Source organism: Podarcis melisellensis, assembly GCF_964234715.1.
Source record: "Podarcis melisellensis genome assembly, chromosome: 16".
Lineage (NCBI taxonomy): Eukaryota > Metazoa > Chordata > Lepidosauria > Squamata > Lacertidae > Podarcis > Podarcis melisellensis.
Window position 1 is genome coordinate 6,373,780 of NC_138533.1, and position 24,475 is coordinate 6,398,254.

A 24,475-nucleotide genomic window follows, 5' to 3' on the forward strand; every position below is an offset into this window, starting at 1 on the left:
ACCATGCATATGATGCACCCGATGAAGATCGAGGAATAGCTAGACTGTACTATTTGTTCCCCACAAAAGAAATAAGGACAAAATTTGTTCCTCCCCCCTCTCCCCCTCCACCCACTTTTATTTTATTCAATGGACTAGAACAGCAACAAAACCTGTTTCCTCAGGGGAGCAAAAGGAATTTGGTTTGGCCTGGAACTGACCAGATGCTGGAATCCTTGGACAGTTACAACCAGGGTGTCTTTGAGTTTTAGTATGGTAGGCTTGGAGGAGGACAATCAAGACCAGGGTATGAGAAAAATGTTTCACATGGAGAATGTCATAGTTCAGATGAATAAGATATCCCAAGCTTTTTATATATAAATAATAATAATTATGACATTTCCCCCTCACTTTTTCTCCAAGGAACTCTAGGTGGTGTCCATGGTTCTCCTCATACTCAATCCCCACAACAGCCCTGTGAGGTAAGTTAGGCTGAGAGGCAGTTACTGGCCCTTGTTTTAGCAGACAACTTTTCATAATTCTGCTACACAACCACATATATGAACTCCATCACTACTAGTAGTAATCAAAAATAATTTTACAGACGTAGGTACGGTACATGGAAAAGGTCATCTCTCCTAAGCCCAACCAACCAGGAGAGGAGATTGAAAAGTGGGAGGAACATCTCTAGATGGAAGCTCCCATTAAATGCTTCATCGTTCTCCACCCTCTATGCTTGAACATAGTATGCTGAGTGACCTTAATGATCAGCTGGATAGCTCAGCTGGTTAGAGAGTGGTGCTGATAATGCCATGGTTGCAGGTTCGATCCCCTTATGGGACAGCTGCATATTCCTACATTGCGGGGGGTCGGACTGGATGATCCTGAGGGTCCCTTCCAACTCACAATGCTATGATGCTTTAGGACCTTGAAGCACACAAAGCCCTTCTTGTTGTCTTTGCCAGCTTCTCTGGACACCCAAGCACAACTCATACCCCACCTTCCCTGAAAAATGCTAGGTGCCAGATTAAGAGGCATGGCCACCCAGTTTCATCCCTTGGACCAAAGGTTTCTGCTTCCTTTCATAGATTGTCATGCCCAAAGGCCCCTGTCCATAGCCACCCACTCACTAAGAATATGAGCCGGAAGGACAGAGCTTTCCGTGCCAAGCAGAGAACCCTCCCTCTTCCTCCAGGAAATGGGGGAATCACCCCAGAGACTTGCTGAAAGATCCCAGGGCCTCTGGGGGGGTAAGCTTTCATTCCCTCTTTCACTGAGTTAAAAGGATCTCGGATAGTCAGGGTAGGACATACCTCAGCTAAAGTGCTTCTTCCGTCAGTCTGTAGACTTGATAAACCAGGTACCTGACTAGGCACACAAAATTCTTTTTCTTCCGTAGAATCTCCCTTCTCAATAACTTGTGTCTCCCTGCTGTAATCTTCCTCCCACGCCCGATAAGCCATTTGACTTGCTCTCGGCGCATTTGATGCCATGCTCATTATCTCTCAGCCTCCAGCGAATCTGCTTGCAAATGAAAGCTGTTGCTGATGTTTGGGAGATAGTGACAGGTAGGTTCTTTATGTAAGAAAGGAATAGATGCGTTCCATCGCTTTGCTTGCTCTGCTGTGCATGGGAACAGTGCCCTCTCTAGGAGGTGAGAGAAGACGACAGCGTGATCCCAACAGCAGAACCTGCGTGACCTGTAATGCAGGTAGTGATTCCGGGAAGATTTTTTAGCAAATGAGTCAGTTGCTGGCTCTGCACACCTTCTTTCACTGGCATGCCACCAAAAACAAAGAAGAAAGGTCAAACCACAAATATGGAATAAGTGAATTTGTTGTGGTCAGTGACTCCTGTGCTGTCACCAAAAAAAATGCATCAGTAGCAGGTGGCTAAAAACAGACAAGCAACAACAGCAACAACAAAACACTGCCGATTGAATTCTTCACAGTCATAGGGCTCTTTCAGGTGACCTATCATAGCATCACAGAACTGTAGAGTTGGAAGGGACCCCAACGGTCATCTAGTCCAACCCCATGCAATGCAGAAATCACAGCCCGTTTATTGATCACTAGCAGAAAGTAACCAGCGTTGCTCAGCAATTCCAAACAACAACAACAACAACAGTGATTTATAAATGAATAATGGGATTAGTTGTTTTCATGGGCTATGCACCCCACCATCATGACCCAAGCTGACCTGGGAACATCCAAACAGGATCTGGCCCCAAATCAATTTGAAGGACATGGCTAATATTCTCCCATGAAATTGGCAGGGAAGAACTGCCTGCTGGCATACAACCCCAAATTTCATCACTTTGCTCCCACGATTTTCCGAACTAAGTGTCCTGCAAATGGGTTTGTTTTCTCTAGAGTCAAGTAACACTGAAGTGAGCATCAAACATGCCTTGCACTCCATTAGTTTTCCAGAAGTGACTTTTGCACCACTGGAAAACTCATATATAAAGTGGAGATAAAACAATTAGGGAAATATTGGGGAAATAGGATAAGCTACCATGTGAATACAGTCAGAGTGCTTGAATCCACTTTAAGGGCACAGATCTGAAGCTCTGGTTCTTGCTTGAATACCTCCCTCAAAATAAAATAATAATAATAATAAATTTTCTTATTTATACCCCACCCATCCGACTGGGTTTCCCCAGCCACTCTGGGCAGCTTCCAACAGAATATTAAAGAGAATAAGAAATCAAACATTAAAAACTAGTGATGACCATGAGATTCCCATGGAACAACTAAAGGCTAAGGACCTGTTCTCCTGGGGTGGGAGACTGGGAAAGATAAGAAAAGGTCCCAGGAGAGAATTGAGAAGGTCTGTCCTTTTTGGGGTGTGTGGAAATTTAGACTAAGTTTTCTACAGAAAGAAGATGATGTAATTCTACACCATTTGGGCACTTCAGATACCTTACTGTTGATTTTCCCCTCCCTTATTTTTCCAGAGGCTGCTGTTCGATATGCATTATGTTGTATAGCTGCGCCCGAGTTAAGTAGGTAATAACTTAATGCTACAAGACTCAGCAACAGACAAGTGTCACCAAGTTTATTGTTGGGGTGCTATTGTGTATCCTTTGACGTTGCTACTTAGCATGTGTTCATTATATTCATTGTGGATTAGGTACTATGTATTGCTTATTGTTACAAATTGTATTTATATAACTGTTTTGATTCTTTTTATGTATAGTATGGATATCATATTATGTGTTTATATAGTGCTGTTATGTTTTATGCTGTAACCTTTGGCTGAAAATTGTATATTCCATCAGGCGTATGCAGCAATTAAGAAGACATCTTTCCATAATAGGAGATTTTTGGTTATAACGTTTTAATGTGTTTCCCCTCATTGTATGGTCTAATATTTTTATATATATATATATATATATATATATATATATATATATATATATATTTAATGTGTTTCCCCTCATTGTATGGTCTAATATATATATATATATAGCTGCTCTGATATGTTTAAATGAATAGTAGCAGAGGGTCTTCTCAGTGGCTGCTTCCAGACTTTGGAACTTCCTTCCTAGAGAAGGTAGAATCATAGAATCATAGAGTTGGAAGAGACCACAAGGGCCATGGAGCCCAACCCCCTGCCAAGCAGGAAACACCATCAGAGCACTCCTGACATATGGTTGTCAAGCCTCTGCTTAAAGACCTCCAAAGAAGGAGACTCCACCACACTCCTTGGCAGCAAATTCCACTGTCAAACAGCTCTTACTGTCAGGAAGTTCTTCCTAATGTTTAGGTGGAATCTTCTTTCTTGTAGACTGTAGACTGGCTCCATCTTTGTTGTCTTGCTGGTAGGTGAATACAGTGGTACCTTGGGTTACAGACACTTCAGGTTACAGACTCCACTAACCCAAAAATATTACCTCAGGTTAAGAATTTTGCTTTAGGATGAGAACAGAAATCGCACAGCGGTGGTGCGGTGGCAGCGGGAGGCCCCATTAGCTAAAGTGGTACCTCAAGTTAAGAACAATTTCAGGTTAAGAACGGACCTCCAGAATGAATTAAGTTCTTAAGCCGAGGTATTAAACCCGTTGGTTTTATTCTAACAGGACTTTAGGAGCTGACCGCTTTTTAAAGGAAAGAGCTGTATTTTAATAGATTTGGTTTGTAAATCATTTTAATTCTATTAGAATTTAACTATGTTTAACAATTATTTTTCAGACATTTTTAGCTTTTGCCCTTTATCTTGGTTATTTTAATTTGTGTAAGCTGCTCTGAGTCCCAGTCTGGAAAAGGTGGGGTATGGATAAACCACTCTGTTGTCTTTTGACAAAGAGTAGTATGTAATGATGATGATGATGATGATGTTTAGTAGAAGCTGCTGAATTGCAGCTTATTACCAAACTTAAAACCATGGAGAGACCTGGTCTGAACAAAGACATTGGATTCTTATCTCATTATACATGACAAAGCCATTTCTCACCCCTTGCTTTTTCCTGTAAGACCTATTGCAGTCGTTAAGAATCGTCAACAGGCTCATCACAGCTATCTGCCAATCACCCATTCCCACCACCCTTCTGAGTAATACCCCTCCCCACCTTCTCACTATATAGAAGGGTCTGGTGACTTCTGTTTCAGTGTATCTGAAGAAGTGTGCATGCACACGAAAGCTCATACCAAGAACTAACTTAGTTGGTCTTTAAGGTGCTACTGGAAGGAATTTTGTTTTGTTTTGATGATGATGATGATGACGACGACAACAACGATGCCCTTTTCAGACATTCTAAATTTAAGCTCACTCAATGCATGAAGGGGGTGGGTGGGTACAAAAATGCTAACTCCTCCCTCTCACTCCTCGTGAGTTAGAGAGCAAAGAGATGAAGCAGTTATCATTCTCCAAAGTTGGAAGGCAAATATATGAGGAAAGCTTGAATATTCTCCCCAGTTAGGCATACCTAGCACCATCATTAACACACTTTTGGTGCCAGGCAAAAACACATCTCTTCTCCCAGGCATTTGATGGATTATTATTATTTTGCAGTTTAATGATTATGTCTTGCATCCAATTTTAGTCCTACTCAGAGAAGACCAACTGAAATTCAGAAACACAACTAACTTACTGACCTTTAAAACACAACTGACCTTTAAAGCCCTAAACGGCCTCGGTCCTGTATACCTGAAGGAGCGTCTCCACCCCCATCGTTCAGCCCGGACACTGAGATCCAGCGCCGAGGGCCTTCTGGCGGTTCCCTCATTGCGAGAAGTGAGGCTACAGGGAACCAGACAGAGGGCCTTCTTGGTAGTGGCGCCCGCCCTGTGGAACGCCCTCCCATCAGATGTCAAAGAGATAAAGAATTACCTGACATTCAGAAGACATCTTAAGGCAGCCCTGTTCAGGGAAGTTTTTAATATGTAATACTGTACTGTTTTTAACACTGATTGGGAGCCGCCCAGAGTGGCTGGGGAAACTCAGCCAGATGGGCGGGGTATAAATAATAAATTAAGTATTATTATTATTATACTTAGATCAATGAATTTCAGCGGGCCTGCTCTGAGTAAGTCTTAGCTGGATTCAACCCTATTCGACTTCACTGCAGGTTCATTGAGTCTATCTTTTGAGTTATTGCAAGTATTTTTCTCCTTGTTGCTCTCCCCCCCCCCATTTTGTTCTGTCTTATATTTGTGACTTGCTGTGAGACTCCTTGTGTGGCAAGCCTAACAACAACAACTACAAAAATAAATAAATAAATAAATATCAGATATGGGCAAATACAGTGTGTATGTGTAGGTATGTGAGAGAGACCACATTCACACCATAAATGATACCACTTAAAACAGCTTTAGCTTAGCTTTTAATTGTTCTTATTTTATCTTGTTAAGTTGCTTTGAGAATTTGTTTGTGTAAAGTGACTAATTATTATTTCATTTATTCATAGCTCACCTTTCACTCCAGAACTGGGACTCAAGACAGCTCACAAAAATTAGAAGAAACACAGATAGTTAAGTTACAGATAGGTAGCCGTGTTGGTCTGCCATAGTCAAAACAAAAAAAATTCCTTCCAGTAGCACCTTAAAGACCAACTAAGTTAGTTCTTGGTATGAGCTTTCGTGTGCATGCACACTTCTTCAGTGTGTATCTGAAGAAGATACTGTGTATCTGAAGAAGTGTGCATGCACACGAAAGCTCATACCAAGAACTAACTTAGTTGGTCTTTAAGGTGCTACTGGAAGGAATTTTTTTTGTTTTGACTACAGATAGTTAAAATATATAAAATATAATGCTTAAAATGTAATGAAACGATGGAATTAAAATGATGTGAAGACAAATATATTAAAAAGAGGCATTAAAAAGAGCACAGTGCTTTTAAAAGCCCTTTCCTTAAAAGTAGCCAGTTCTTCAAAGCCTCCTACAATACAACAGTCTTCACAGGCAGAAGGATAGTTAGGTCTGGCCTTTCTCAGAAGGGGGTTCGAAATCTAGCAGCCACCACAGAGAAGGCCCTGTCCCACTTCCCCACCAAGCATACCTGTGAGGGATTGAGAGGAAGGCCTCCCCTAAAGATCTTAGAGCCCAGCCAGGTTTGGAAGGGAGACTATGGTCCTTCTGATAGCCTGGGCCTACGTCTAACAGATGCTAATGCTAATAAATGTTAATGCTAAAAACAACAACAATAGGTCAACAACACTGCACTCAGTATTAAATTATTAGTCATGCATTGAAAATGGCCTCCTGTTATAGGTATGCAAACATGAATCGTCTCAGGGCCATGCTAATTCCTTGCCCTGATGACAAATGACAATTTTCAGATGGCAAATTTCCATGTCTCCAGTTATTTCCCCCACTCAAATTCCTAATTGCTTGGTAAGAAGGATCATTTGACGTGATTAATCGTTGCTGCTGAACCTTTATCCTGATGTGCAGGTTCATCTAAGATCACGACAGCTCATAAATCTAACAGGATAAATTCACCCCTGAATGATGCTTAACCATATCTAAATTCCACCCCACCAAAAATTGGGCAAGATTAAGATCTCAGGTTCTCCCTGAAATTAATCCCATTGAAGTTAATCCAGGCCTGGAAGAAAAATCATTGGGCAACTTCAAAGGAACGCCTATCTGAGCACCATCATGCTCATACACCTGGCTGCCTAGACCAGATAGGCAACCACAAGAGTTATCTAAGGTGACAACCTGTCAAGATGAGACCACGGTGTTCAAAGAAACACCTGAGCCCAGTGTTTCATTCCATGCAGATTCTGGTTCTTCATCTGAAGGAAGAACAACAGCATAAGGCATAAGAAGATCCTGCTGGATCAGGCTAATGGTCCATCCAGTCCAACGTCCTTTTCTCACAGTGGCAATCAGATGCCTGTGGGAAACCGACAAGCAGGACCTGCAGCCAAGATCAACTCTACCCACATGCAGTTTACAGCAACGGGTATTCAGGAGAATTGCTGCCTTTGACTGCAGAGGCAGAGCTTAGCCATTTGGATTAGTAGTCAGGGATAGCCTTCTCTTCCATGATTTTGACAAATCCTCTTCCAAAGTAATCTAAATTGGCGGCCATCCCTGCCTCCTGGGGTTAACAAGTTCCATAGCCAGTGGCGTAGCGTGGGTTGTCAGCACCCGGGGCAAGGCAAGTAATTTGCACCCCCTAACCCGTGGATTTGCGCCCCCTAACCCTAACCCCAGATGTTGCGCCCGGTGCGGCCGACCCCCCCGCACCCCCCACGCTATGCCACTGTCCATAGCTGAACTATGCACTGCATGAATTACTTTTATCTGACCTGAATCTTCCAACTTTCAGCTGCATGGAATTGCAGAAATCATTTATAACATGGAGCTGCTTCAGAAGCTCTGGAGAGGCAGTGTGAAAGGTAGAATTAGTGTAGAGAATTAGTGTAGACCTGGGGGTCAAAAGACCTCTCTGTCTTGCCCTTGGGACTCTCTTTCTAAACCATAACCTTCAGCAGCTCTGCTTTGCACCTTCCTTGAATTTTTTTGGCCTGATCTGAATATCCTTGAACTCAGATAATGCCTCTTGGATGGAAGATGCGAGAGGGGTGCATGTGTATGTATAGAAACTGGCTTCACAGATAATTGTCTCAAACAAACAACCGATGTGCACCCCAGTCCCAACCTCTGAATCGATAGCCATTTAATATGCAGCCTGTAAGCCGATTGTGGACCAGTGATTCAGAATGGCTTTCATTGACACTTTTGATTGGGAAATACGAAGCCACAGAGGCAGATGTGTGGTTTTAAATGGGGGGCAACACATAATGGCCACATCTGTGCTATATGGGATGCGGGTGGCGCTGTGGTCTAAACCACTGAGCCTCTTGGGCTTGCCGATCAGAAGGCCGGCAGTTCGAATCCCCACAATGGGGTGAGCTCCTGCTGCTCTGTCCCAGCTCCTGCCAGCCTTGCAGTTCGAAAGCATGCCAGTGCAAGTAGATAAATAGATACTGCTGCGGCGGGAAGGCAAATGACGTTTCCGTGCACTCTGGTTTCCGTCACAGTGTTCCATTGTGCCAAAAGCAGTTAAGTCATGCTGGCCACATGATCCAGAAAGCTTTCTGTGGACAAACACCGGCTCCCTCAGCCTGAAAAACAAGATGAGCGCTGCATCCCATAGTCACCTTTGACTGGACCTAACCATCCAGGGGTCCTTTACCTTTTTACCTTTATACATTCAGAATATTTTTAACATTCCTGGCTTCTCTCAAAGAATACTGGAAGATGTTTGTCTGCGGAGGGTGCCAAGAGTGCGTTAATAATAAGTACCTCTTTCCAAGGGACCCAGATTTCTGATTCTGTAATCCTAGGCATTCATTGAGACTTCCTCCTTTTTATGTGCACTTAAAGATTGCAAAGCCACTTCCGGCCTGCCCAGGAGGTGGGGTTGCGGGCTTCACGCCCACCCCCACATGAGTGGGGGATGATTTCAGCCCCCACGAGAACAGGGGAATCCCGGCCAGATCTGCCCTATTTAGGGCCGGCTCAGAGGGGGCTCGCCCTCTTTTCGCCGGCTAGCCCTCACGTTTTCCCACCCTCCCTCCCTTTAGGTATGCTTTAGGTAGGTCTTTGACTTTGCTATGGAAAGGGGCATGGTAGGAATTTTTCCCAATTGGCAATTTGTAGCCTTTTGGTTTTTCGCCTACCTCGTAGCAACTCGTCACAACTTTTCTGCATTGGCGGTAGGCATTGGTAAGAAGGGGTTAAGAGGATGTGGGGGGGAGGAACGCCATCACCTCCCCCCAGTGAGCGAAGGGTGGTCCGTTAAAGGACTCCGGGGGGCGTGGCCCTGTCCGAAGCCTATGGAGATGTGGGCCAAAGGCACGCCCCAGAGCGGTGACCCGGGGGAGCTCCTAGTCAACGTGCCTTGGCAGGAGACTCCCCCGATAAAGTGTTAACCCTTCCCCGTGTCTCCAGCAAATGGGCTGGAGCCGGATAGTCGATAGGACCAATGCCTAAGCCAATGCCTCTCATTCCTGAATTCAATAAAGTTGTGGCCTAATTCGCCCAATTAACCTTAATTATGGTGTCTTGTGTCTTTATTTATCCTGGTGGGGGGCGGGAACTCGCCACGCAACCTCAGTCTCTTAAGCAGTTTGCCATGCTAAGTAAGAAGCACTTTTTGACACACAAAGCTTCTATGATGCATTGCAAGGTTTAATATACAGTAAAGTGGTAAGCAAGTGATAACATAGACCCTTGAAACTGAAGTGAGAACAGAACAGGCAGGTATGATTACACATCAGATTACACTTTCAACCACAAAGCTTTACAACAAATCAGACATAAATCAGCTATAAGAGACAGTATGAATAATGTAATCTCATTTTTTCCCCTCATTCAAAACATTAGGCTTTGCATCAGATTTTTGTGGGCAACGAATGAAAATGAGGGATTTTCACCATAGTGAAGAAAGCACATGCTTTCGTCTGAAATTCTATATACACACTAGCTTCACCAATCTCAATGGGTCTTACTTCTGAGTAGCCATGGATAGGATATCACCAAAAATCTCTTTTCTAAGAATAAGTGTGTGTTAAAAGTGGTCCATACCCTTCTAAAACATTGCCAACACGAATAGTATTGAGATATGCCAAAACATGAGGTCAACTGCTCTTTTCAAGTTTCTTTGTAGTATATATTTAGGAGGTAAATTTATGAGAATGTAGACTGGATCTTTTGATTGCCAATAGGATTGTGTGAGGATTTTACTATCTAGAAAGATAGTCTCCCCCAAGAGCACCGGGATCTAGTCAAGAATTTTGCCTGAAAAAGGGAGGTTGACAACTGGTCAGTAGTTTACTTAGGTTCTCAGAATTTAGGGGTGCTTTTTGAAGGGGCAGTGTTATCATGTATGGGTAAAATACCTCTTTTTAAGAAAGTATATATGTAAAAGAACATGAAAGAACAACTTAGAATTAGTGCCCATAGATATTAATATGGATAATTAATATGAATCTGCCATATTAGAAGAAAGAACCTTCAAATTACAAACAGCATGAAGATCTGTCATGTTTAAAGCTGAACTTCAGAAGTTTTAGCCCTCAACAGTTCTAGATGACATAACTTGAGGTTGCAGGGGGCTTCCAGAAGTCCATGCAAAATAGCTCATCCATTTTCCTTTTTTCCTTTGTTTCCTTGGGTTCCTCTGTTCCTCACTTAGAGCCAGGAATAAGGCAGCCCCATCCTGGAGCGGTACAACATTGCTATGCTTGAACCATATCCAGAAGTCGGTTCATCCTCTGCTTCCAGTTCGAAGGGAGCGTCATAGAAAAAGGCAGAATATCTCCCACCACCACGAGCACAAGGGTTGTGATGTTGAATGCGCAAAGGCTGGTCTGGGCAATAAAGAGCAGGTCCCGGGATGGTCAGTACAAAGGGTGGTGGCTGTACTCTGACCGTGGATGCAGGACAGGACGCATGGCATGAGTGTCTTCCGGACATATTGTTTCCTGATGAAGGTGACGCTGGAACAAGACACCAGGCAAAAGAGTAAACATGGATGATCAAAATATGGGGGACCTTTTTTTGCACTCATTAAAGCATCTAAGATTTAGTATTTGGGGGACAGCATTTGGGCTTCCTTTGGGAATATCAAATTTGAAAACTAAAGTTTCTAACACTGAAGGCTGCTGAGTAAAGGTAAAGGTAAAGGGACCCCTGACCATTAGGTCCAGTCGTGGCCAATTCTGGGGTTGCAGCACTCATCTCACATTATTGGCCGAGGGAGCTGGCGTACAGCTTCCGGATCATGTGGCCAGCATGACTAAGCCGCTTCTGGTGAACAAGAGCAGCGCACGGAAATGCCGTTTACCTTCCCATCGAAGAGGTACCTATTTATCTACTTGCACTTGGACGTGCTTTTGAACTGCTAGGTGGGCAGGAGCAGAGACCGAGCAACGGGAGCTCACCCTGTCGCAGGGATTCGAACCTCCAACCTTCTGATTGCCAAGTCCTAGGCTCTGTGGTTTAACCCACAGCGCCACCCGCGTCCCGCGTAGTCAGCTATCAAGCTACACAGACAATGCCTGGTAAGATTTCAAAGGTTAGAAAGCTGATGACCATTGAACACAATACTAATACACTTTGTCTCTGATTTCTTCACTTTGTTGTTGTTGTTTTTCCAGTCAATGGTGAGCCACTATCCAGCAAGGCAACTTTAGTTCAGATCCACTTTCTGCCCAAACTACAATAGTGGGTATTGGCTAATCACACTTCATCTGCCTTGTGGGGTTGCTTCAAGACCATATAAAGCATTGAAAATAAAATGTTTCAGAAATAAACATTGTCTAATTTTGAAATTGTTGTTAATCCTTGTTAGTCAAGGCAATGCCTAGACTTATCTATCCTTCCATCTAGATATAAGTGTCTTCCCTCTAAATCTGTGGTTAAACTAAAATATATGGGACATGCTTGACTTCATGCTGAGATGCTTCCATCACCGGCAAAGTTGCTGTGAAGTTATAGAATGTCTACCAGCATTCTAACTTCCAGAATGGGTGGGTGTTAGTAGTAGAATGAGACAAAGCAGCATTGCAGAGGGAGGTGCAAAACAGAGTTTGTAGAGGGAGGAAAAACCATTTGGGAAGCAACACAAGGAGGCAGGTGACCTATATAGCTTGTTCTGGAGGTCCATTCTTAACCTGAAACTGTTCTTAACGAGAGGCATGCTTTCGATAATGGGGCCTCTTGCTGCTGCTGCACTGCCGGCACACAAATTATGTTCTCATCCTGGGGCAAATGTTCTCAACTTGAGATAACTCTTCCAGGTTAGTGGAGTTTGTAACATGAAGTGTTTGTAACCCGAGGCATTTATAACCACTGTACCTCCTTGAGAATGTACAAGTCGTATCAAAATGTTTTAGTCATGCTGTTGCAATCCCCTTCTGTCCTACAGAAGTTGAATTCAGGCCCCATTTGGTGGTGATTCTGTAGGTTAGCTAGTTTTGGAGGCAATTCTGCAGGGTAGCTAAGATCAGGGGGGCCTTCAGATGAAGGGCAGCGGAAATATTGATGTAGAGACTCCAGGGTATGGCGAGAAGAGGAGCTAGATGCATACAGGAATATTAGAACCATAGAGTTGGAAGAACCCAAAAGGGTCATGTAGACCAACTCACTGCAATGTAGGAATCACAGCTAAGGAGAAGGCGAAGGAGGAAAGCAAGTAAGTAAAACATGGTTAGAGATCTTCTGTAATAATTCTCAGCTATTTTCTTCTTAGATTTTGAAATTATCTGGTCTTCTTTCCATTGTGGAACCAATGCAGCAGGAGTAATCAGTTTAAATATAGAAATACATTTCCAGAATTCTTCACATGACGTTCAATTTCCTGTTGCCTTCCATTCCATTTATTTTCCATGTGTGTGCCCACTAAAAAATTTCTCTGGGTGACTCTGTGAATATTCGCAAAATATTGAAATACAACCTCTAACCTTAAAACTATTTTCAACTTGGTGATGGAGCCCCAATGATTTCAAAAAGGGCCAAGTTTACCTTACCTAGGAGCCAATTCATTGATCTCAGGCTAAAATTTGCAGAAATGTTTATTTACATATATTGGAATTTATTTATTTATTTTTTGCCATTTGCCTTCCTAAAAAAAAAATACATTATCTGAGAGGTTCCAATGGCCATTGGGTGATACTTACAAAAGCTTACTACCACAAAGCCATATACTAGCAGATTTAAACATAATTTAAAGATTTTAAAGGTTTAAGACAAGGGCTAAGAAACTTTCAGGCTGAATACCACATTTTCTTCTAGACAACCTAGGCCATGAACCAGTGTTGCGTTGAGCCAGAAGCAAAAATTGGCAAAGCAAGAAATGTAATTTGACTCAAATATCCCTCTTAATTTTCTAACCAGGCAAATCAGAGACATTATCAGAATTCAAGGACATGTTCGAGCTAGACAAAAACACTCAGGGTGCATGGCAGGACCAGTGAAGGATGTGGCCTGGAAAACGACCCAAGGACCAGATAGAGAGACATGGGGGGCCACATTTGACCCCCAGGTGTGAGAATTTGGAAAAACATTCCAGAGCTGAACTGCCACCCCTGAAAAGGCCCTCTCCTTAGAGCTTTCAATACCTGTGTGCCACCTTTGCCCTACATAAGCAATACTCATGCAGGCTTTGATAATTCACTACAAAGGAATGAATCTGATTAATGTTTTGTGCAGGGGTTTCCTGATCTGCAGGAACAGATGAGTGCATGATTAAACTCTACACAGTAAGGCTCATGAGACAGTCTGCTCACAGTAATTGCTTTTCGTAGTGTTTTATCAATGTGCATCAGGACATAAAAAAGGACGGTGAAATGAACTGAAGGGATGGAAGCTTGTGTCAAAATCAGCATTCCCCCATGGGGATCCCATAAGTGTTTTTAAGCAGTGGATGTGCAGAGAAAAAGGTTCAAAGCAATCTGATATTAGTTTAAAAACGCAAAAGAGATCCCAACTATATGGAAAAAACCTGAGTTCATAGATATTACCAGAAGAACTCCAGGGTTTGACTGCATCACTCTCAGCCTCACCTCTGACTCCCTCTCTCTCCTTCTACATTCTAGTTTTTACCTTAGCTCCTTTCCCCACAACAAAGCTCTGCTTTCATGCCACATCAAGAATATAAGAAGATGGCCCATCTGGTCTGCCATCCTCACAGTGGCCAACCAGATTCCTCCAGGAAACCCACAGGCAGGGCTTGAGGGCAAGAGCCCGATCTCACTGTTACTCATAAGCACGTAAGAAAAGTTCTGCACCTGGATCAGATCAATGGCCTATCTAGTCCGGTATCCCGTTCTTACCGTGGCTGTTCTTGTTCTCACGGGTGGATACTGTACTTAAAATCTCAGCTCGGTTTTAGACAAAGGCCTTCACGCACAGGTTAAAGTCAGGTTAAAAGGCACATTGGTCGGCACTCAACAGGTACAACAGGGGCTACGGTTGTCCTAACATTTAACATGCCCCATGGCTCTCCTTTTGAAGAGTGAGGTGGGCACAGTCAGTTGTGTGGGTGGTACCCAAAGCCATGTAACTGGGCACAGTCATCTCCATGTCCTTGGTGATGGAGGTGGAACTGACACGGTCGTCTCACTGTGTAATCTATCTGCAGGAACCTCCTCAGTGGGAGAAGGCACAGGAGATAGTTCTGGTGCTGTGTCAGGCAAACATGATGTAGCATCTGAGGTGCCTGATGGCACCAAGGTCTGCTTGTCACCTTTCTGGGGTCTGAATCAATGTCCTCCAGCCTACTGGGCCCTTCACCAGAGTCCAGTGATGACAATTCCCCATTTTCATCCTCCCGTCAGACCAGTCCAGTCAATATATCCCCATGTGGCTCATGACAGTGGCCAACCAGATGTCTATGGGAAGCCTGCAAGGGGGCTAAACTCAGCAGCACGCTCCGTCCTGGTGATTCCCAGCAACTGGTATTCAGAGGCTTATAGCTACCAGCAGTTGAAGTAGCTTATCCTCCTTAACCTTGTCTACACTTCTTTTAAAGTCATCCAAGTTGGTGGCCATCACCACCTGGCCAGTCTTAGAAGGGGCCACAGCCCAATCTATCCCATCATTCTGGGCCTGTTCATGCTCCATTTGTGGGATTGATTCCCAGCACTTTCCTGGTTAAACCAGAATTCTGTAGAAGAGAACTGGAGAGCAGAGCAAGCCTGTAGCCCAGTGGTTCTCAACCTGTGGATCCCCAGATGTTGCTGGACTACAACTCCCATCATCCCTGACCACTGGTCATGCTGGCTAGGAATGATGGGAGTTGTAGTCCAACAACATCTGGGTACCCACAGGTTGAGAACCACTGCTGTAGCCCATATGAAGTCCTCCAGGTGTTGTTGGACTCCAACTCCTATCAGCCTCAGCCAGAAGGGCCTTGGGCCAAGGATGAGTGGAGTTGTACCTCAACAACATCTGGAAGGCAACAGGCTCACCATCCCAGGTGTAGACAATGCCTAATCTGATGGACCAATGGTATGATTTGGTGTAATGTAGCTCATTTGCTCCTATCTTCCAGTTCTTGGGTTTAGATACTTGATGGTGGTGGGAGTTCAACATCATTTGGAAAGCACTATGCTGTCTACCATGCAGATGTAGTAGAATAAATATATGTAATGGGAGAAATCAGATAAGGAAACAAGGTCAAGTAAAAAAACTTAGCTACAGTGCTAGATATTGAGATGTTAGAGACCTGAGCTTCCAGAAACGTATTTGAATCAAGAAAATCAAGATACCTATAGATACGTAACTGACAAAATAACATGAGCATACATACATACATACATACATACACACACACACATCTACTACCCTTTCGTTATGCTATTCTCTAGCATCAATGGGCTGCACAACTCTAATTCTGAATCCAGACCTAAACCAAGTAAAAATAAAAGCAGCCACCAAGGAGCATTTCAGAAGCTGGTCTGCTTACTCTCTTACCTTGATATCTAGCAAGTAGAAGCCGCAATGGAATCAGATGAAGATTCTGGAGTGTTTTGAGTCACCTGCATTTTTATATTGTTTTGGGGGCAGCATCAAGGATATGAGCCACCCCCCCACTACACACACACAATGCAATTAATTGCCACCCAAACAAGATTTAATACAATGTTTACTCCACTTTTAAGGGAGTAGTGGCTTTTAATTATATGGTTCTTTATTTGTGAAGGTGAGATTGTTGCAATTCCTGATGAGAACTTTGTCATCAATGTTCCTGTTAGCTTTTTTCTCCAACATATTTTCCCCCCTCTCATCATAGCCATGGTGACTTTGCTCTGCCTCCATAGTCAGAGTCAATAATGCTTCTGAATATCAGTTGCTGGAAGGAACAGGAGGGGAGATTGCCCTTTTGCTTGGGTCCTGCTGGAGGGTTTCGCATTGGGACATCTGGTTGACCACTCAGGGGCAAAGGAAGGCGAACCAGCACCCAGCCCGGGGTGTCGGGGAGCAGGGAAAACTGCCCAGTGGGGAATGCGCGTGTGCCGTATGTATGCTGCATGTGTGGTGGTGCTATGTGCAGTGCATGCATGTGTGCCGTATGTGGCAGTGGCACTCATGCACAGCACATAGCAGCGGTGCACATATGCCATGGGGCAGTTTGCTGATGGAGCCACTCAAGCGCTGTACTGACAGCGGTGGGATCCCACTGCCATCGCTGCAGCCACGAGCGCATGATCCTCCACACATGGCTGCGGCAGGGCAGTGGTGGTGGCTCGTGCTGCTGTACCCAGGGTCATCAGGGTGAGCCCCCCGTAGAGTGCCTTCTCATCATCCCCCTTAGAAATGGCACCTGGGATGAGCCGCCCCCCCGCCCCTTCCTTTGCCACTGTGACCACTGTGATAACAGGATGGTCAACTAGAAGGGCATTGGCCTGATCCAACATGCCTTTTCTCATACTCTTAAATTATATTCATTCATGTAAGGACTCTGGTTCCAGCAGATTCATCCACTAGCATCCACTAGAGTTTCGGGGATGACCTTATCAACTCTACTTTTCAACTAAACCCCTATGAACATCTAAAACTTCTGCTCCATAGGGTATGGGGATGTAGCTCAGTGGAAGAACACCTGCTTTGCACTCAGAAGGTCCCAGGTTCAATCACCAGGTAGGGTTGGAAGAGACCCCTGCCTGAAACCCTGACAGGCTCTGCCGCTCAGTATGGCCAATACTGCCCTAGATGGACCAAAGGTCTCACTTGCTATAAGGCAGTTTCCCCTTTTTCTGCAAATATTGTTGGAAATTCACTCCCTTCTACTTAACAAGGGCCTAGGTTAGTGGTCATGGGTGGCGCTGTCATCTAAACCACAGAGCCTAGGGCTTGCTGATCAGAAGGTCGGTGGTTTGAATCCCCGTGACGTGGTGAGCTCCTGTTGTTCGGTCCCAGCTCCTGCCAACCTAGCAGTTCGAAAGCACATCAAAGTGCAAGTAGATAAATAGGTACCGCTCCGGTGGGAAGGTAAACGGCATTACCGTGTGCTGCTCTGGTTCACCAGAAGCGGCTTAGTCATGCTGGCCACATGACCCGGAAGCTGTACGCTGGCTCTCTCAGCCAATAAAGCGAGATGAGTGCCGTAACCCCAGAGTCGTCCACGACTGGACTACTGGTCAGGGGTCCCTTTACCTTTACTTTTATACTAGATAGAAGACTCTTACATGAATTGTGGACTTCTTCTGGTTTTGGAGGGCCCAATCTTAGGTGCTTTGAAAAATGATGCTAACTGGGGAAATGGACATATTTGATATGGACTGTTCTACTGAACAGTTTAAGCTTGGTCCACTCTTGCAAGGTACTTGAGGTCCTGAGTGTGCCAGCACCAGGCTATTTTGTACCCTAGGTGATGCTAACTAGGCAAGCTCCACATTGGGTAAAATATTTCTGCATTTCAGGGGGGTTGGACTAGGTGATCCTCGTGGTCCCTTCCAACTCTACAATTCTATGATTTTATGATTCTCCTTGCACCCCAAAACTATGTATTGCTGACTTCAACTTTCAGAAACAGATGTCTTTGCCCAGCTTTTCTTTAAAACAAACACACACACACACAACATGCTTCTACTCTTGTTATTACTGTAATCATTGCATTTATTTCTTGCCCTTCACCAGCAGGTGCCAGAGCAGCTTACAAGAACTTACAATTCAGAAGTATAGACAGTTAAAACAGATTGCAATCACGGGAATAGGGTGGCACCCGAAAATTCATATCTCAGGTCTCAAAGGGCCGGTGGAAGAGGTGTGTCTTCAACATTTTGCAGAAAGCCAGATAGTGAAGAAGCCAGCTGCACCGCTGTGGGGAGGGATTGCCACAACTGAGGGACTGACACAGAATCAGAGAAATGTTGTAGGGTATGGAGTTGTGCAACCTTTAGAAGACAACCTTTAGAAGACATCTATCAACGAGTTGGATGATGGACTCAAGGGCACCCTGATCAAATCTGCAGATGACACCAAACTGGGAGGGGTGGCTAACACCCCAGAGGACAGGATCACACTTCAAAACGACCTTGACAGATTAGAGAACTGGGCCAAAACAAACAAGATGAATTTTAACAGGGAGAAATGTAAAGTATTGCACTTGGGCAAAAAACATGAGAGGCACAAATACAAGATGGGTGACACCTGGCTTGAGAGCAGTACATGTGAAAAGGATCTAGGAGTCTTGGTTGACCACAAACTTGACATGAGCCAACAGTGTGACGCGGCAGCTAAAAAAGCCAATGCAATTCTGGGCTGCATCAATAGGAGTATAGCATCTAGATCAAGGGAAGTAATAGTGCCACCGTATTCTGCTCTGGTCAGACCTCACCTGGAGTACTGTGTCCAGTTCTGGGCACCACAGTTCAAGAAGGACACTGACAAACGTGTCCAGAGGAGGGCAACCAAAATGGTCAAAGGCCTGGAAACAATGCCTTATGAGGAACGGCTAAGGGAGCTGGGTATGTTTAGCCTGGAGAAGAGGAGGTTAAGGGGTGATATGATAGCCATGTTCAAATATATAAAAGGATGTCACATAGAGGAGGGAGAAAGGTTGTTTTCTGCTGCTCCAGAGAAGCGGACACGGAGCAATGGATCCAAACTACAAGAAAGAAGATTCCACCTAAACATTAGGAAGAACTTCCTGACAGTAAGAGCTGTTTGACAGTGGAATTTGCTGCCAAGGAGTGTGGTGGAGTCTCCTTCTTTGGAGGTCTTTAAGCAGAGGCTTGACAACCATATGTCAGGAGTGCTCTGATGGTGTTTCCTGCTTGGCAGGGGGTTGGACTTGATGGCCCTTGTGGTCTCTTCCAACTCTATGATTCTATGATTCTATGATTCTATATAGGGAAGTTGTTTAATGTTTTATTAATTTTTTTATATACCTTATTTTTCGCTCTATGAGACGCACCAGACCACAAGATGCACCTAGTTTTTGGAGGAGGAAAACAAGAAAAAAAATATTCTGAATCTCATTAGCCAGAACAGCAAGAGGGATCGCTGCACAGTGAAAGCAGCAATCCCTCTTGCTGTCCTGGCTTCTGGGATAGCTGCGTAGCCTGCATTTGCTCCATAAGTCGCACACACATTTCCCCTTACTTTTTAGGAGGGAAAAAGTGAGTCTTATAGAGCAAAAAATACGGTATGTTGGAAACTGCACTGTGGCTGGGCCAACCCAGTCAGACGAGTGAGGTAAAATTACAAATACAAATAATTGAATAGGACATCCCTATTTTCATCAGATAAATGTTGGAGGGTGTGGTACAACCTACAATGCAAGAATAGACCCTGTCTATTCACAGGGTATTTGCTGCATATGGCATGTGCATACTGTCCAACTTTTTTAGATAAACAGATGGGACACACGTCTGCTGGGATGAGCTCCTGAGTCTGTTCACATGACCTGCATTGTGATCCCACCCCGAAAAAGCACTTTTTCAGTGTGAGATCTTGTGCGGTATGCCCCCCCAAGTCCTTTTTCTGGGGAAGGCTCCTTACAAGTTTATGGGGCAGCAATAGCAAGGCACCCCAAATGGCCACTGCTATCATGCGCATAAAACCCCCAGGATGTCCCATTTTTTTTCTGGCACACTTTGCTGGTATGCATATGTTCCTTCTTTTCCGACACAATTTCTGGAATAAAGAACTGGCTCTACCATCCATTTCACAAGGGTGCCTACCGTACTGGCCCTTTCCAAAACTCTTCCCGTCCCTATGTAAACCAAATAACACTGAACGGAAGGTGCCTTGTTTTATTTGGCCTCTAAGCAAGCAAAACTTTTGCTCCAATTTATCTCTCTCGTATCGAGAGGAAAACAAACCTAAGTGTGTCAAGCTTCTACTATGGTTCCTTCAAGATGTTTCCATATGTGAGTCACCACTACCTTCATTGCCTGAAGCAGGAAGTGAGCAATAGTTCTAATTAATTACTTAATGAATGGGGTTTCTTATCCACCCCTTCTCCATTAGGCCCTAGGGAGGGTTACAACAGTAGAACGTGCTGTTACAAAACAATAAAACTAATGTTTTGACTTAATTATTATTATATCTATATCTATACACATATTCTGTCCTCTACAGAGACTACCCTCATCCCCCAACCCAGTTCAGTATCATAGGAAACTTTTATACTGAGTGAGGCCACTAGTCCATCCTAGGCCAGCAGTGCATACACTGAGCAGCACTAGCTATCTAGGGTTTCAGACAGCAAGTCTTTTCTTAGACCTTCCTGGAGATGAGCCCTGAGTGATCCCTGAGTGCTCACTGGAAGGACAGATCCTGAAGCTGAGACTCCAATACTTTGGCCACCTCATGAGAAGAGAAGACTCCCTGGAAAAGACCCTGATGCTGGGAAAGATGGAGGGCACAAGGAGAAGGGGACGACAGAGGACCAGATGGTTGGATAGTGTTCTCAAGCTACCAGCATGAGTTTGATCAAACTGTGGGAGGCAGTGGAAGACAGGAGTGCCTGGCGTGCTCTGGTCCAGGGGGTCACGAAGAGTCGGACACGACTAAATGACTAAACAACAACAACACCTGGAGATGACAATGATTGAACCTGGGACCTTCTGCATATTAAGCAGATGCTCTACCACTGAGCTATAGCCCATCCCCAAAGGAAAACAAGAAGCTGCATTATACCAGTTGCTGGAAACCACAGCAGGGAAGAGAGCTGTTGTCTTTATTATTATTATTATTATTATTATTATTATTATTATTATTAGTTTCACATATAATCACATTACGTAACATCATATCCTCTTATTTTATCTCTTTGGCTCAACTGAGCCTAATGACCTCCCTCCCTCCCATCTGATGGTTTACAAAATTAAAATTTGCATCGTTCCATTTTGCTTTGTTTCCTAGTTATATCGTTACCTAAAATATTATATTACTCAACCTGAACAGGCAGCAGTTTCATTTTACAAATCTTCAGATAACCCTGCAAATGCTGTTAAATGCTTACAGTTGTCTTTCAAATATAATATAAATTTGTTCCAGTCCTTTTAGAATGCTTGGTCACGCTGGTTTCCAGATTCTTCCCGCCAGTTTCTCCAGGTCTGCAAAGTCCATCATTTTCATCTGCCACTCTTCTTTTGTTGGTAACTCCTGTTGTTTCCATCTTTGGGCTAACAAAAGTCTTGCCACAGTTGTTGCGTATAAGAACAATTTTTTCTCTTGTCTCGGTATCTCCCTATCGACTGTACCCAATAAAAAGGCATCTGGTTTTAAAACAAAAGTGTTTTTTAAACATGAGAGCTGTTGTCCTTGTGTCCTGCTTGTGAGTTTGCTGTAGGCATCAGCTTAGGCACTGTGAGCACAGGATTCCAGACTTGATGGGCCATTGGCCTGATCCAGCATACAGTGGTACCTTGGGTTAAGTACTTAATTCATTCTGGAGGTCCGTTCTTAACCTAAAACTGTTCTTAACCTGAAGCACCACTTTAGCTAATGGGGCCTCCCGTTGCCACCACGCAATTTCTGGCAGACAGCCAGAAGGCAATCTGAAGGAGTAAGTCTGCCTGGTGGTAGCAGAGGATAGTTACAATCCGTTGACTTTTGCTACCACCAGGCAGACTTACTTCTTGCCTTCTGGCTGTCTGCCAAACTTTAATTGCCTTTGTGTGAGTAGCTGCACGTACGCAGTTTCCCAGCATTGTTCTCATCCTGAAGCAAAATTCTTAACCCGAGGTACCATTTCTAGGTTAAAGGAGTCTGTAACCTGAAGCGTCTGTAACCCAAGGTACCACTGTACTCTTCTTATGTTCTTATTAATCAAGCCAAAACCTTTGGTCTATTCAGCTCAGTATTGCCCCATGTTGGCTGGCTATAGCTCTCCTGGGTTTCAGACAGGGAATCTTTTTGGAGATGCCAGGATTTCAACCTGGGACTATCTCCATGCAAAACAGGTGCTTTACCAACAAACCAACACACTTCTGAAACATTTCTCTTATGGGCAGCCTCACCCTGTTATGTGTTTCCCTGTCTCCTTCCTCTTTTGGTTTTCACAATCAATAAACCTACGTTTATCAAGTCCTCCCTTGGTTCCCATTGAACCAATAATTCTCCCAAGAATTATTTATTTCTTGATTAAATGCATATACCACTCTTCATCCAAAGATCTCAGCCTAAAAATACAATCTATAAAACGCTGTTAGCAGCTTTAAAAAAAGCAGCTAAACATCACATTTTCAGCATAAACAAGAGGAAGAACCATTAGGAATGGGGCAGGCAAACTTTATGGGAGAAAACAGGTTGTAACTAGAGGGCTGATTCTCAGGAGCACTGAGTGCCAAGCCAAGATGGGCACTGCAACAACAGAAGATGCAAGGCAGGGGAGAGACAGAATTTTTGCATCTTAGAGGGCGCTGCTGAAATTTCAAAGACCAAACTCCACCAATGCAACACCCTGAGCTTGGGTTGGGATATCTGTCTGCCTGGAATCTCTCACCTCAGTCACCCAGAAAGACTTGTTGTGCTTAGGTCCTGCTTAAGGGTACATTGCTTCCCCAACAAAGTGGAGTGGTGCTCCACCAGCAGGGACAGAGGGGAATGAAGAAATCACCCTAGTCCATTGGCCTGATTTCTTTCTTTTCTTCTTGATAACTTTTTGTTAATTTTCCAAAAATAACAAAAAGAAAAACAACAATACAAGAACAAAGCAAAACAAATTGACTCCCCTCTAGTCCATTCCTTGGTTCATCATACTGCATGCCCATTATTAAATTTTGAACCTATTTGAACCTATTCAAATGAGCTATTATGCATTCATAACAAAATTACAAATAATCTTAAAACTCTGTTAATGTATTAACCTGGGTGCAATGTTTCTGTATCTATGCAATAGACATCTTCCAATCTTCCTTAAATTCGTTGTCATCTCTTCCTCTTAGTTTCATTGTCAGTTTTGCCATTTCAGCATATTCCATTAATTTAACTTGCCAACCCTGGCCTGATTTCACCCAATACCTGTGTCCCGTGTCAGTCATTGCACTGATTTCAAGGCCGCAGGTTGCATCTGCCTGGGCAATAAAGTTGTTACTACTGGTACCTTTCTTCTGTTGTTGATAAGTAGGAAATTCTGAAACCGTGCTGGACTTTAGAAATTTAAAAAGCTCTGCTGGATCAGGCGAAAAGGCTTACAAATAAACAAGGGTGCCAAAAAATAAACAAGGCCTTAATGCCAACAGGATGGTGATGGGTCAACCTCTTTCAGCCTGACTTGTTTTGTATTGTAGGGCTTTTGTGAACAGATATGTCCCAAAACCCAATTATTGGCGGAAGGGTGGAGACGAGTGTGCCAAAATGGAAATGGGTTTAATTGGGTCATGGCATGTCCTCCTGTCTTCTTTCTTTCTTTTAATGTTCGCATCGCTTTGTTCAGATAAAGCTGTAATCATCAGCTGATTCATGCCGAAAGGCATAGCAGCTGGAAAAGGCGTGTGCATCCATCGGCTTCACCCTGAGAGACGAGGCAGGTGATCTGGGTGTTTTTCAACATCTTCCTTTCATTGATTGAGGGCTAGATCTGTGTTGTGTAAACCATGTTGTTTAGAGCCCCACCTAGGCCAACTGAGATAAACGAGCAAAACCTCATACCATAGGGACCACCTGAACTAGGGCTGAAAGCTCTAAATTAGGTAGACTTTAGACAGCATTTGGGCTGTTTTGCTTAGAGAAAAGGCAAGCAACTATGAAGATGGAAGTTGTTCTGCTTGCAGACTTCACAACAGGGCATCTGGTTGATCAGCCTGAGAACAGGGCTGCAAAAGATAGAACTTTGACTGGCCTGGTTCATTGGGATTCATTAAAGAAAAAAGAATTCACTTGTTTTATTATGTATTTATGTATTTATTTTTTACCTCAACTTTTTTTCCTGTCGGGGATTTAAGCTTGCAGATAAAATAAGAACAGCTATAAACATAACGGGGGAAAACATTTAAAAACAATTAAACATTCATTGATTTTCTTAATAAAAAAACCAGAGCATAGAGTAATAGAATTGGAAGGGACCCTATGGATCATC

At 43.8% G+C, this 24,475-nt stretch overlaps 1 protein-coding gene across 3 annotated transcripts in view; it reads right to left on the minus strand.

The window, feature by feature from the left end:
• LOC309358505 (uncharacterized protein) overlaps nucleotides 1–16,054 on the minus strand; it is a 38,305-nt gene extending 22,251 nt beyond the window's left edge. Inside the window, exons 1-2 of one of the 3 annotated variants that reach the window (XR_014163480.1) lie at nucleotides 15,916–16,054; nucleotides 9,607–10,937 (exon numbers count right to left, since the gene is read on the minus strand). Coding sequence is in view for 1 of the 3 variants with exons in the window: in XM_081891707.1 (XP_081747833.1) it covers nucleotides 1,293–1,478 (186 nt within the window). In the remaining 2 variants the exon portion in view is untranslated. Of the gene's footprint in view, nucleotides 1–1,292; nucleotides 1,516–9,606; nucleotides 10,938–15,915 lie in introns of those variants that run through there. The other 2 variants (XM_081891710.1, XM_081891707.1) reach the window with 2 other exon arrangements.
• Between the last annotated feature and the right edge of the window lie 8,421 nt (nucleotides 16,055–24,475).